The sequence below is a fragment of the Zeus faber genome (assembly GCF_960531495.2).
Source record: "Zeus faber genome assembly, chromosome: 15".
NCBI lineage: Eukaryota > Metazoa > Chordata > Actinopteri > Zeiformes > Zeidae > Zeus > Zeus faber.
In genome coordinates this window covers 10,760,692-10,775,658 of record NC_137194.1, presented here as the reverse complement: position 1 = coordinate 10,775,658, position 14,967 = coordinate 10,760,692, and the positions used below count along the sequence as shown (strand labels likewise).

At 44.3% G+C, this 14,967-nt stretch overlaps 1 protein-coding gene across 1 annotated transcript; it reads right to left on the bottom strand.

The window, feature by feature from the left end:
• Window positions 1-1,910: 1,910 nt before the first annotated feature.
• Window positions 1,911-3,754, bottom strand: lhfpl5b (LHFPL tetraspan subfamily member 5b; the record flags this gene model as incomplete). Its single annotated transcript, XM_080014596.1, has 2 exons — window positions 1,911-2,188; window positions 3,343-3,754. 2 exons carry the CDS (start codon window positions 3,752-3,754, stop codon window positions 1,911-1,913), a joined length of 690 nt encoding a protein of 229 aa, XP_079870722.1.
• Between the last annotated feature and the right edge of the window lie 11,213 nt (window positions 3,755-14,967).

Here is a 14,967-nt window from a genome sequence, read left to right as displayed (position 1 = left end):
TTTAATGGAGAAAAGTAATCACTCTGCTGTTTGGAATCATCGTGTGCACCACACTGAACGTGGACCAGAGAAAGCAAAGGAGAGAGTTGTTTGAGGAGATCAGAAAGAAAATTATAGACAAGCATGTTAAAGGTAAAGGCTATAAGAGCATCTCCAAGCAGCTTGATGCTCCTGTGACTACAGCTGCAAACATTATCCACGGGACTGTAGCCAACCTCCCTGGACGCGGCCGCAAGAGGAAAATCGACCCCAGATTGAACAGAAGGATAGTGGGAATGGTAGAAAAAGAGCCAAGGACAACTTCCAAAGAGGTACAAGCTGAACTCCAAGGTCAAGGTACATCAGTGTCTGATCGCACCATCCGTGGCTTTTTGAGTGACAGTGGGCTCCATGGAAGAAGACTCAGGAGGACTCCCCTTTTGAAGGAAAAACATTAAAAAGCCAGACCGGGATTTGCTAAAATGCATATTGACAAGCCACAATGCTTCTGGGAGACTGTCCTTTGGACTGATGAGTCAAAACTGGAGCTTTTGGCAAGTCGCATCAGCTCTATGTTCACAGACGAAAAAATTACGCCTTTAAAGAAAAGAACACCACACCTACTGTGGAACATGGAGGCTCTGTTATGTTTTGGGGCTGCTTTGCTGCGTCTGGCACGGGGTGCCTTGAATCTGTGCAGGGCACAATGAAATCTCAAGACTATCAAGGCATTCTGGAGCTAAACGTACTGCCCAGTGTCAGAAAGCTCTGTCTCAGTCACAGGTCATGGGTCCTCCAACCGGGTAATGACCCAAACACACAGCTGAACCCACTCAAGAATGGATAAGAACAAAACATTGGACTATTCTGAAGTGGCCTTCTATGAGCCCTGATCTGAATCCTATCGAACATCTATGGAAAGAGCTGAAACATGCAGTCTGGAGAAGGCGCCCTTCAAACCTGAGACAGCTGGAGCACTTTGCTCAGGAAGAGTGGGCCAAACTACCTTTGACAGGTGCAACAGTCACATTGAGAGCTACAGAAATCACTTGATTGCAGTGATTGCCTCTAAAGGTTGTGCAACAAAATTTAAGGTTAAGGGTCCCATCATTTTTGTCCATGCCATTTTCATTTGTTTTATTCTGTTGAATCAAAAGCAAAGTCGGATTTCTATTAAATATGGAATAAACAATTATGGATGCCAATTACTTTTGTGAGTTTCAAGGTATTTCAGAAAACTGTGGGTTTGTCTTTTTTCGTGGAAGGCTACCAGCAAATTTGTCGAAGTTTGTCCAGGCCATTTTAGAATACACTGAATCTCTTTAGCAATTTCTCTTTTTACAGTTTTGCTTTACTCCATGACATACCAAAGGCATGCGGGTACATAGCAATTGTCTCATGTATACACATATACATGAGACAATTGCTCTTAATTTCATCACTTTTCAGGAGGAATGAAGCATTGTTTCAATGAGCTGTAAGGGTACCAACAAATTTGTCCGTGTCTGCACATAAACAGGAATTTACGAAGTTGGGCGTCCTTGAGGGGAAAATGCAAGGAACACAATTTGGACGTTCTTCACGTATCATTCAGTTGTTTTCCTCCTTGACGTTGAAGGTCATTAAAGATTAGGGTTTTTCTGTAAACAGAAGAAAAGGAAAAACACATTTATGGACAGCTAATATGTCTCTATTTGTGTTGTATTCCATTTTCTCGTATTGTATGAGTTAAAGTCTATCACGCTGAGGCCCCATCGAGACACCACCATACTGTGTAAAACTGAAAAGCCTCCTATACGTCAGCGTTACGTCTTCTCTATCCAGCGCGACAAGTTTGACACTGTACAGTTGACGCAAAAGAGAAATAAATGTCATTCCCTTATCTCGGGCGTATTCCTGCCTGTATATTGCTGTTTATGTCGCTCTGGCAACTACTCCCCAGCCCCGCTCTGCCTGTTGTCAGGGCTCTTACCTGCTCCTTCTATCTCAAAGTCGTCAGGCAGCAGATTGTCTTGGCGGTTTCCGAGGGTGAACGCGAGCAGGGCCAGCAGGAGAGCGTCCAGGATGCTGATGATGGCCAGTATGTAGGCCCAGCGTACTGTGCAGTTTCCCAGGTTGTATTTGTCCGTCCTCTGGCCACACATCCGCTTCACCTCTGGTGAATCCCATCCGTCAGGGTAGATCAGGCAGCCCATCACCATCAACACGCCTGGGTGACAGAGGACGGAAGTGGGTGTGTGACTTGCGGTAGATGCCCTAACACTCCGCTCGCTTTGCTGGAGGATGATGATGACTCATTATTGTTCGGCAAAGAGTGCGTAGGCCTCCAGTGCCGGTGAATCTTGGCATTATCTCTCGAAAGGCTTCATCTTTATTACAAATGCATTGAATAAATGACGCTCAGCGGTGCTCTTTATGCACTGTTATGAAATCTGAAATGTTGGATTTCTTCAGCTGTGAAGTTTCTCGCTACACATAATATCTGCCTCCTGCTGTTACTATGGCAACAATTTAAAATTCCAACCCCAGCTCATTGAGGGCATGTCTCAGCAGTTTAGGAAATTACTTGTAATATTAGCGCCTTTAAAGTGCAGATAGAACGGCTCTATATCATTCTTCCCTGCGGTCTTCAGGCGCTGTGATATTGTGCAAGAAATTCGATCTCAGCCTTGTGGAATACCTACCCAGCACCGAACACCTGATCAGGTTACATGTAACTGAGCCACCAGTGGAGGTGTCAGAGCCATGGCTTCGCCGCCCAGAGTAACACCTCTGCCGCACACATGCCATTCTTGAAACTAAAGAGCTTGAGGTTGACGGATGACAAGACACCATAGACGGTTCACACCTCAATGAATCCTCTCTTTATATCGAATGGAGCGCCAACTCAAATAAGCTCTGAAAGGACAGAAATGAAAGGCTTTAATTTTAAGGGGTGTGTTCGATTTCTGCGATGTCCGTAACATTTTCGATTTTTTCGTCCTTACCTATATTGAGTTTTGGAGACTTTCAACTTTTACTACACTACATTTCAAAGGAAATATCTATATATTAATACAAATCTAGGTTTATATTTATATAAACTGTATATCAAAGCAAGCCAAAGGGAAAAAAATCTTACACCAGCTATACTATTTTGTTTTGTAAATACCTGTACAGTAGACAATATGTTATTCTCTTATTATAGGCTCTGTGATATCAGAGTATTGGATAGGACATGTGCTTCTACTTAAGAATATTAAAGATCAAATACTTTTACTAAAGCAGAAATGTCAATGTCGTACTTTCGCTTTGACTGGAGTCCTTCCGTGTCAGGGTATTTGTACTTTTACTTCAGTTAAACCTCCGAGTACTCCTGCTTACCGGAGGCCAGCTGCATCCAGCCACAGATCTTGTACACGTTCCCGGTGTTGCAGAAGAAAAAGAGGCTGAAGCAGACTATGGTGCCCACGATCAGCAGCATGGAGGTGCCCACGAAGAACATGGCGGTCTGGAAGGCTCCGGAGGGGATGGAGCCGAAGTCCAGGATGCTGCCCTTGCAGATCAGCTCCGAGGTCAGCGCGTTGCCGATGCAGTAGTGGAAGAGGCCGAAGTATCCAGCCTGGGGGGTGTTGACACTGTCCCCGATCCAGAAGGGCTGGATGAACACCACCATTATGATGATGGCGAAGCATAAGGTGAAGATGGCCCACATCGCGCCGATGGCTCTGGCGTTCCGCACATAGTTGGTGTGATAGATTTTAGCAGCCTCCTTTGCTGGCAGTAAGTTATCCATCTTGACGTCCAGGCAGGAAAGAAACTTAGTTTTACACAGTCGGTAAAAAAAGTTAATAGCAACTATAATATACTATATATAACTATAATAAAAAAGTATAATTCAGCAGCTACCAAGCCCTAAAACTTGGTGATCCAAGTCCCCCACACGTCGCTGCTGACTGTCCTGCTAGAGTTTCAGCACCAGGGACAGCACCCGCCCTGCCAGTGATGTCACGCTGACGTCACGCAGGCCACACTGCAGCTGATGGCCCGAGGTCAAGGAAGACATTGTCATTAAAAATAAGATAGATTGATCGTAGACGTTTCTGCATTTGAACACTGTTATAAATATCTCACTGCCTTCAAGTTGTATATGTTTATCAGTAGGAATTATATTTACTAAACTTTTTTTTTTTTTTTTTCACTCTTTGCTTTTTAACTTTTTTTGTGTGTCTGCGTTTTACAGAGTTAACTTGATAAAACATTATGAAATAACCCTGTTGCTTCATGGCGCAGACATTCTCACTCAATGGTTTGAGGGGGAAAAAAAACAAAGGAGGAAAGAAAGCTCTTTGAAATTAATGGCAAAATTATGAAATGGGCAGAAGAATAGGCACCGTTTTGCAACGGTGGCACAACTTAAATATTATTAAAATTGTAAGTTCCAACTTAAAATTGTAAATAACCTGCAGTAACTTACAGATGTTTTACATGGTGATATCGCTATATCACTATGTAAAACTTCTTCAAGTTCAAGGCAGAAAGGTGACTTTCCTTTGTTATTTTAAGTTGAAGTGTCTTATTATTTCTGACAGTGGAAGTTTGGTTTATGGTATTTTTTTTCCTTCACACAAAAAAAGAATAGCGATTGTTTGTCACATAAGTTTTACAAAACAGGATTTCTTGAATTTTCTAGCTTGATACACAGGCCTTTGCTTGACAAAAAAAATGCTTAAAATGTTTTTTTTTCAAATTCTTTTTGAAAGTTCACTGGTCTGGTTGTTAAAACGAACGTGGTGCTGAAGCTTTTGTTGTTCACAATTCTCGCTGCTGAAATTGCAACAGTTGGTTATGGCTTCGGACCCGAATCAGAAGTGACGTGCGGTGTTGTCTGAGGAAGGATAGAGATGATTAATAGCATTAATATTATTATTGATTGCTTTTCGATGACAGCATATAATTTATTTAATTTGCACGGGGCTTTCGGAGCCTGCATCCATCTGCACCGCTTGCCCTTGGGAGAGTGAATCTGAGGCGGGGCCGGGTTCACCAAGCTGGACGTTCACCATCGAGGACAACCATACTTTTGATTGAGTACAACAACGTTTTTATACTTCAACTTAAGTACAGGCTGTGAGTAGTGCTTCCGCCACTGCTCGCCAGTGTCAGTGTACATACCTGGACGAAGTCTGTGAAGCCAAGTGCACTCAGCGTGGAGGGTTGGAGTTGAAAGACGAGCGCATTTCAAACCCGAGGCTTGAATGAAAGAGGGCGGCGAGATAAAGAGACAGGGGTGTTGGAGGTGATGGAGGTCTGGCAGCATTGATTGCAGAGGAGTCATGAACTGTATTCTGTACGTGTCTGGTCCAGAACACGGCAGTCGTTATGGCCAGACTTGGACACTTGGCGGACCGGCTGGGCATCTGCCTCGCAAAGTGTCTCACACCTCCTAACCCCGCGATTCACGGAGTCCGTCCTATGACAGCTTGAAGAGGGGAGGTTTCACAGACATCTTGGCAGGAAAAGGCATCCATGTGTTAAGAAAAAAAACCATCAGATGTCTCTTTCAGAATAACAGAAGAAAGTGGATAAGAGCGACAGACACACACACGCACACGCACACACGCAAACACGCACACACAAACACAACAGATTTGGATGAAGTGCAATATTCAGAGTGAAGACAATATTTCACATTTTCAGAGCCAATGCCTGATAAATAATGGTCTGAAATCCATCGCCCTCAGCGGCTGGTTTGGGATGGATTTATACTTTAGCTTTAGAACGCATGGAAGTCAAGTCAAGTTTATTGATATAGCACTTAATGGAAGCCAAACATTTCACACAGAAATCAACATCATCCCCTCGTCTCAACTGCCACCCGGGCAGGGGATAACTCCCAGAACACTGGGGGAAAACCTTGAGAAGGAAAGGAAGAGATCCACCTTCCAGTCTCATGTTAGAATCATGAATCATATACAAGTATATAAGTATGATTGATAGTATAAACTTATATATTAAACTAATATGATATAATATGATGATATAGAAAAAGACGATACATAATGCATATCAATGAATTATGGGTCGAGTTACCAAGGTGTTACTTTGTATTTTTAGTTTTATGTGCCTATGTGTGCCTATGTGACTATAAAACATTTAAATAGTAGAGTAAACCTCTAATTAAACGTACTCTCCCCGCACAGTTAATTTATTACAGGAATAAAATGTGTATATATTACAATTTCACTTAAGAAATTCAAGTACTCACTTCTTAATATCACAATGTAGAAATGATGACAGTTGGTTTAATCTTTATTATTCTACAAACTTCAGGGCCACTGCACCCAAAAGGATTGATTCCATCTGTGGTTCAATGCCAGTTTTGACCACTTTATCGAAATTCCCTATAACTTTAAGTTGTTTTTTTTTAATATCTTTCGAGTTTAATAGGACTTAAAGAACCGTTTTTGTCAAACGCCTTTTTTGTACAATAAATTATTCAAAGTTTCTTCAACTCTTTTTGGAGTGCGTTTTGAAAACCCCCATCACAATCGCTTCGCCATGTTGCTGACTTTTAATATTGAAACGTTGCAGTTTTAGTCTTTCAACCGAAAGGAATTTGTCTTTTCAAGGACTTACAAGTTGTGCGTCTCAGAACCGTGACTTTCCTGCTGCAGAATATTTTATTTATGCACTCAAGGCAATTCTGACGGCCTTAAAACCATATAAACTTTTGCATTGATTTTGAGCTTGAGTTTCCACCCTTGCTGGAAACCTTGGCAATGATTCTTATTGTAAACTTTGACTGAAACGCCGCCGCCGCTGGGTGTGATAAAGCTTTGGCTTCTGTTTATTAATTTCATATTTCGATCTGATCTCGCACTGAGTTGGTTGCAAATTAGGTACAGTCTTTGCATTATTGATTTGACATATCCGAATGTTGCAAAAAACAAATACCAACTGGGCAGTGGTGACAGTAACAATTTGCCCCACCTTTAATGGTCAGAAGAAGTGGAGCATTGTGCACATTTCAAGTGCTCCAGCCTGAATGAATGAAATTCCTCCTGCGATGAAAGCTCGGACCGTCTGCCTTGTGATGCTCATATGACGGGGAGCCAATTTTGTTTCGCTAAACTACTGTTCTAAAAGGAATCTACAGAATAGGCGGCACCTCATCTAAACGCCGGCTTTAAGCAAGCAAGAGAAAATTGAAGATGAATGGCACCGCATTACCTTCGCCAGACGCTGCAAATTACACAGTGCAGATCGAAAAATAAACAAAAACTCTCTGGAAGGAATTGACGAGGCTGTGTATCTGAGGCGCATTCATTTATTTATAAACAGAGAGGACGTGTTCCAAAATGGTCTAAGTAATGATATGTGGGGCATGTAAGAAGTAAAAACATGATAATACAGTGTTTTTTTATTATTATTATTTTTTGCAATGCAACTGTTTATTAATTCTTAAATCATCAAGAACTGCTGCTCCTGAACTGTGCTCTTGTCATCCTGCAGGTTGTCCACACAACTCTGTCCTGTGGACGACCTGTAGGATGACAAGAGAACAGTTTTTGGTTATTTAGAACCATCACCAACCCCCTCTTTGGAGAATATTTATCATGTTTGGGTCTATAAACAACTGATCACTACTCCAAGAGGGGGTGTATCACCACGGATGAGACAATAAAACATAGAACCAAACAAGATTTACACAAAAACATAAACATTGGACGGCAACATGGATTGAAAAACAGTTAGAGCTCCGCAGCCGTGTAGACACCCTAGGACTGCAGGAAAGTCTAGAGCACCCTGCCCTGAAGACCCCCAGGGCCCCAGAGAAGCCGGAGGGCCGCGGAGCAACCCCCACGCCTGGCCCCGAGGAGCATAACCCAGTCCCAGTGAGCACCAGGAGACCCCGCACCCCAGGGGTGCACACGTACAACCCACCCTCAAGTGCAGGCACAAGACGCAGCTGCACAGAACCCGCGCTGCAGGTGCCAGGCACGGACCGCAGGCCCGGATCCAGGCCCTGCACCGACAGACCAACAACCCGACACCCCGCCACCCCGACACCCCGCCCGAACCGCCTGCCCTGCAGGCGAGCCAGCGGGAGCCCCATGCCCACCCACGCCCGCGTAAGGGCGAGGCCCGACCAGCCGACCAGACGTGCCACCTGGCGTGAGTGCCGAGTGCCTATCCGGATGTTATCTGGCGCCGATGCAAGCAGGCCGCCAGATATATGGGCCCCCCACCACCCCCAGCAGCCGGGGCAACCGCGGCAGAGAAGCCGCGCAGCAGGAGCAAAAGGCCGACAGCCGCGCAGTGTGTTTTCACTATTTACTTATAAACTAACCCACAGTTACCCAAAGACAGATCCAGTGGGTTAGACTCAGGAATAGATACTCTATTATCTCAGACATGCTGTGGTAAAGAATAAGCCACGCTGTTTTCTGTTGGATGGGACACTTCGTGTGTGTAGGTACATAGAGCAAATTGGTGCTAATAGAGCTGCAGCCAACCTCTCCTCATCACAGAGACAGATTAATCAAGGGCTCTGTCGTTGGTGTAGGAATAAATGCTTATGAATGGACTTTATTACAAGCTATAAACTTCCGTTAACCCGTTACAAGACGTGCATCTTATACTTACTTGGCTCATCATATTTCTCTCCATAATCAGATATGAGATGTGTGAGCGTCTGGGAAATGGCCTGTGGCAGTTCTAATAACCTTGGCAGCTTTATTACATTTATGGGCAACTTTCATCGAAGCAGTCTTGCTTATTCCATGATATGATTAAGGCTTGGCAGGTGAGAGGAGGAAGGCAGCATATTGTAATCGGTTCGAGAAAATCCACAGACACCTTGAGTGCTGCTATTATCCTTAACTGACTTATTGTGTAATTTCTTTTTTTTTTTTTTTTGCGCCTCATCTCTCGGCCCTCAATAAAATGACCCTCTTTAAACATTGGGTTCATAAAAAATCTAACAATTCTCTCTGCACTCTTTGTACCTTTATGGGCATAGACGGAGAACCGGAGCCAATATGGGGTAAGTGACACTTCATCCGCTAATCAGAAATCGTTCAAACGGAGCGGCCTTACACACTGATTTCCTCCCTTATTGGTCCAGGGGAACTCGTTGGTACTTGAATGAGTACAATTCAATTTAGATGTCGTAAGGCCTCTCCAATTGTCATTCAGTTCAGCAAACTGTTTCGATCAGTATGCAAAAGGGACGTCGCATGGGGCAAACTGTTCTTGGGCCCATCCTCTTGCGTCTCCTGGCTTGTAGAAATAACCTTGACTTCACTGCTGCGTTTTGGCATATTTCACCAGCACCTCATGGTGCCTGGTTAAACCAAACGCTGTGCGCCTGGCGAAAGTCTGGGGAATGGGCCTTGGAGCGGTTTTATGGTCTGGCACGGACGGGAGGAGGGCAGGACGATCGCTGGCACCCAAACGGTCGCCTCTCCACGTCACAGCCGCCCAGCCGCGTCATGTCGGCCGGATGCCCGACGCCTCTGTGGTCTCCCCTTCATTACGGCGTTGCAGCTTCAAAGGTGTCCGTTCCAGCCGGCCCAGGGACCAATTTTCTTTTATCCCGTCTCTGTCGAATTGTTTGGGTCTTGCCAGTCAGAAAGACGCCGAGCGGGCGCCAAAACAGACGTCAGCAAGCTCGCCTTGTTATTGTGGACCCAAATAGCGCGCATCAATGAGGTGCGGGGTTACAGCGTCATCAGCTCCTAATGGAGCATCTTGAAAACGAGGACTGGTCTCACATGAGCAGAAGGGGCACAACGGAGGTTTTGCTTTTCTGAAAAGCAGAATAAATGAGAGCACAGCGGACAACCTTTTTTTGAGCCATTTTTTCTCCGAGAGGGCACTGATTACATTGATCAAACGTTCCCCTTTTGGCAAACATGTCCAAGAGGGGGCAGTATGCCATTAAAGGTACTGATATGATATAGTCAGCCAGTTTATTGAAGGCACACAGAGAGGGTGAATAAAGAATAATGGCCTCATTCTTTACTCAAAGAAAATGGAAAGACATGGTATTTATTATTCATGCATTTGTTTTGCATTCTGTATCTGCATATGATCGACGACAGGCGTCACAATAAAAGTACATGTCAAATGTAGGGTTCTATTTTGAGTCCTATTAGTGCATTTTTTTTTTGGAATATGATATAGCAGCTTTTGATGTTGATGAAGATATTGGTTTATCTTATGTAAATCCTTTGTGGTGTGATGTGCTTTGAAGAGAGCGGGCTTCTGGAATCCCCATCAGCACTTGAATGAATACACAAAGTCCTCCTTCTATTTTCATATTCAGACACCTACTTTAGGAATCCCCAACTCCCCCCGTTTCTATCGCCCAAATGTTGAGTTGTTGTGACTGCATGTAATGCTCTGAGCCTCTGGATACGGGATGAAGAGGAATAATCAAAGTGAATTTAATACTCTGGATGCACTGGAATCTCTTTTTGTTTCCGAGTGAGGTTCTGGGAATGAAGCCGGTCCGTGTGCATGTGAGCTACTGTAATCTCAATGTGTGTGTGTGTGTGTGTTTGTGTGTGTGAATCCATAGTTGAATGCTTATACAAAAAGATAATGCAAGCCTTCATGCTATAAAATTCTCCACATATACCTTATTACTGAATACAATGGTGTGATTCACGTCAGGTGACAACACAGGCATCCGCTGGTAATCGTCCTAGTGTGTTTTCCCATCAGTGTGTTATACTGTAGGTGTATACATACCTGTGCCTGTGTGTGTGTTTGTGTGTGTGTGTGTGTGTGTGTGTGTGTGTGTGTGTGTGTGTGTGTGTGTGTGTGTGTGTGTCCGCCAATCCAGTGATGCAGTGAGATTTCTTCATCCTTCTGTCCTCTTGACAGACAGAATCCCTATGAAAACACGAGCATCATCATCCTCAGACACCAGCTATTGGTCAGACAATACAGGCTTCCTCTCCGCGCTTCCAGGCGGGATGAGAGATCATGTAGTTGCTGCTGCCAGAGAAGTGCTCCGGATGGATGGGGAAAAAAAATTGATATTTATTATCGCGCCGGTGGGAAAGGCATCATTATTCATCGCCGGCCTACCTCCGCCGCTGCGCCCCGTGGCATGGAGAGACCCCGGGGGCGCTTAACTTTGATTGCCTCATCGTCTTTCAGCAAAGCTATCACAGGATCTCAGATGATAAAAATAAAATTTCCTTTCAATCATGATTTGTGATGCCCTTTTTGAAATGTCATTGTCATCAATACAGCTGTCAGGCCGTCTGCGTACAGGTGTAACTTCACCGCGTGCTTTGTGTGTGTGTGTGTGTGTGTGTGTGTGTGTGTGTACTGATTTGCTTTCCGAAATTACTTTTTTGTCGTCGTCCATGGGTAACCAAGCATCCTACATCAACTTGTCATTGAGGTAATGTGTACATGGAAATGTCTGTGTATGTGTGTGTGTGTGTGTGTGTGTGTGTGTGTGTGATGCTTTGACAGTTATGTAACCTTGTAGACAAAGTGAGAGGAAGCAGGATTTTCCCATGACGGTGAAAACTGAGGAGGCGACATTGCCAGAACTGGCGCGGGGGGGGGGAGGTTCTGCTGTTAATTGGATTTGAGGGGGTTTTTGTGACAAATTCCGCCTTCGATTTCTGCAGTTCATCCGGTTTTTCTGACTCACGTTCACAGCTTGTGCAGGAGAAGGGTATGTGTTAAATCCCCTTCCCTCTCCTTCTCCTCTCTACCTCTCTTCTCGACACGCACACACACACACACACACACACACACGCACATACACACACGCACACACACTCAAACGCACACACACACACACGCACACACACACACACGCACACACACACACACACACACACACATACACACACACGCACGCACGCACACACACACACGCGCACACACACTTTCAAACACATGTACAGATGCGTCCATGCATGCATCCATCTATTTCCATGAAGGCAAAGTATACATATACAGGGCAAATGGAAGGAAAAGATCGCACAATGGGCAATGATGGATGATGATGTCACCGCGCGACACCATTTACAGTGATGGATGATGATGTCACTGTGTGAACGCAGCTTTGAGATAGTTTGATGAAGCTTCATGTGCCGCTGGGCCAGCTGAGAGACTGTGTGGATGATGTGCGTGGAGAAAACAAGACCCACTTTCTCTATCTCTACCAGGGGGCCGGCTGTTCCTGGAGTAATGTTTTGCTCTGTGAGTTGGTTTATCATTACATCAAAGGTGCAAAAGGAGAAAAAAGGCATGGAGGCGTTTTATCATCTGAAAAGGGGGGGAGCGCAGGGAAAACGACCGATTTCTGTCCCATTTACGGCTTTACTGTTTATTAATGGGCATAGTCCCTGACAAATAAATAAATAAATGAATAAAATCAAAAATAAATGAATGGGGTTTAAAGAATTAATCTTAGTTCTACATCATCGCACATGCGCCGGGTATTGAGCCACTAACTGGCCCTCTTCCATCGATAATTAACTCTATCACACTAAGAATCTGTTGCAGCAATACATCACACGGTGTAAATGTAAGGATATAAGGAGGTTATTGATGTTTTTGATGACTCTTAATGGTTATTCATCCAGAGTGCTGGTTTAGTTCACAATTATTGCTCATATTACTAAGATTGATAATTACAATTATAACCTCCATTAAAGTGAAATTCAAGGAAATGACAGCTGATCTGAACAAACTGAATGAATCATTTGGGAAAGGCAACGGTTCTCAAGCCAGTTAGCTCCGAAGGCCAGTTACAAAGAAAACAGTCGAAGAGCCAAAAAAGCACTTGGCGGGAAATTGGGGAGGTGATCCTCGGAGCGATCAGTATTTAGCGATCTTTCACATTACAAGGAGTGTTCTGATACATTCAATAACCAGAAATATCCCTCAACGCAGCTTTAATTGCTCACATCGTCTCAGCTCATCCATCACAAATAGAGACACTTGCTGAACATAACTTTAGACTTGCAGCCAGAGTATGCCAGAGGAAATAATCATCTTAATATTTAGCAGGATGTACAGTACGAGGAGGTAACATCCCAGTAGGGGTGTTGCTTAAATTATCTGATACTGATGCCGACCCCGATATTTTGACTTCAAAGCCAGTTCCGAGAATATACGTATTTTACTGATAATACTGATAATCTTTGTTTCAAAGGGAATGCAGAATGAAGGATGACATCTTAAGAAAAGTACGAAACATTTATGCTTGCTGTACAAACGTTTATCTTGATTTTTTTGCTCATTGGCACTGAAGTCATGAGCTATTTAAGGTATTGACATTCGACAGAATGCCATAGAATATGTTGGTATTCGATTTTATCAATATAATTTGGTTGATACTGTAAAAGTATTGAATTTTGATACGCAGCCTATGGAGTGGACCCGCCTCTTTTGATGGAAATTTACATTATAATAACCTAACAGCCTAATATCCATTGAAATATTAAGTATTAACACCTTCCTATCAGTAATCTTCCCCCTTTCTTAATAAAATACCCACCTACCTATCACCATATCCCTGTTTTAATTATACCAGGTCAGAGACGTATAAATCAAAAGAATGGTAGAAAAAAGTCAGACAATGTGGAAGAGTCCATTCTGTGAGACTTACAGCTTTAAAGTAAATTAATAATGTGAACTCTCCCTCCCAACCCCCACCCCACCCTGCTATGACTGAATTTATTCTTGACTATATTTAATACGCGGGAACAGTCATTATACAGGGAATCGACCGGTTGCGGTTCAAGCTGGAGAGACGTGGCCAAAGGCGGAGCGGAGTTCCGTCGTTAGACGCGGCAACGGGCGCGGCACCTCGGGCGATGCTTGCCGCTGATGGCTCTCCGGGCTGGATGGGAGCGTGTGGGTGCCCATCAAATCAGTTCACGCTGTCTTCGTAATGAGGAAAACCATAATGGCAAATGTTGCTCGCAGCCCCTCTCTCCCCGCGATGGCTTCCACTGGGGGGCATGTGCATGGGACGCTTCAGCTGCGGAGGGGGACCGGCTCATACGCGGGTTGAATGGCGCCCAGGGTTTGGAGTCACGTTTATCATTCTGTCACGTCAGTATATATACAGTAGGTGCGCTGCGGAGACGGGGGAGCTCTAAACATATCATATGAGGATGCAGCGAGATGCCACCACACGTCTCCAGTCAGCGTGTCATTACAAGGATCCGCGCTGTTATTCACATAGAGGGAGGGGTCGGGAAAAGCTTTGATTCCGTACTTTGCAGCGGGAATGTGCCTTAAATTATTTAGGGATGTCTTCCTTGCTGGTGTTGCTCAACTGGCAACATTTCCCCCCCCAGCAGGAACCGTCTCTGTGTGTGGGCGGAATCCTTCAATTTGTCCTCCGTGAGCTGTCGGTGGTGCACTTTTTCCAACTGTGGGGTTTTATGTGGCAACGTTCACACATCACCGCCACTGTTTTCATTTACAATAAAATAGTCGATTGTGCACAGAGGGTTATTAACCATGATGATTTACATGGATATGGCTTTGAGAAAACCGCGGGATGCAAGTCCAACGATGAAATGCGATCTGCAATTAGAGGGTACGGGTCCGTCTGCACGCTGGCTTTATGGTGCAGCGGCGGGTCAGGAGGCCGAGGTGCAAGATACGGTCGAAGTATCATTTTTGTGTGTGAGAAAGGTTGGTAGCGGTCACACGTGCCATAATACATGAGACTTTCAATTACGTTAACAGCCAGGATTTAGAGTAGGACATATAATGCAACTCGTGATAAATGATCTGTTTTCTTCCTGCTGTGAATAGTGTATCATATTTTCCTTAAAGAATGGCTTGGATGACAATAGCTTTCCTGTTATATATACTGTTCTTCAAGATATGAGCATCAGTGTGCGTGTGTGTGTGCTTTGTTTTATTTTGTGTGTGAACAAGTATCTTCGAGTGAGAAGGACTGTGTGTGCGTGTGGCTCGGTGGTCTGTCACACTCAACCTTTGACT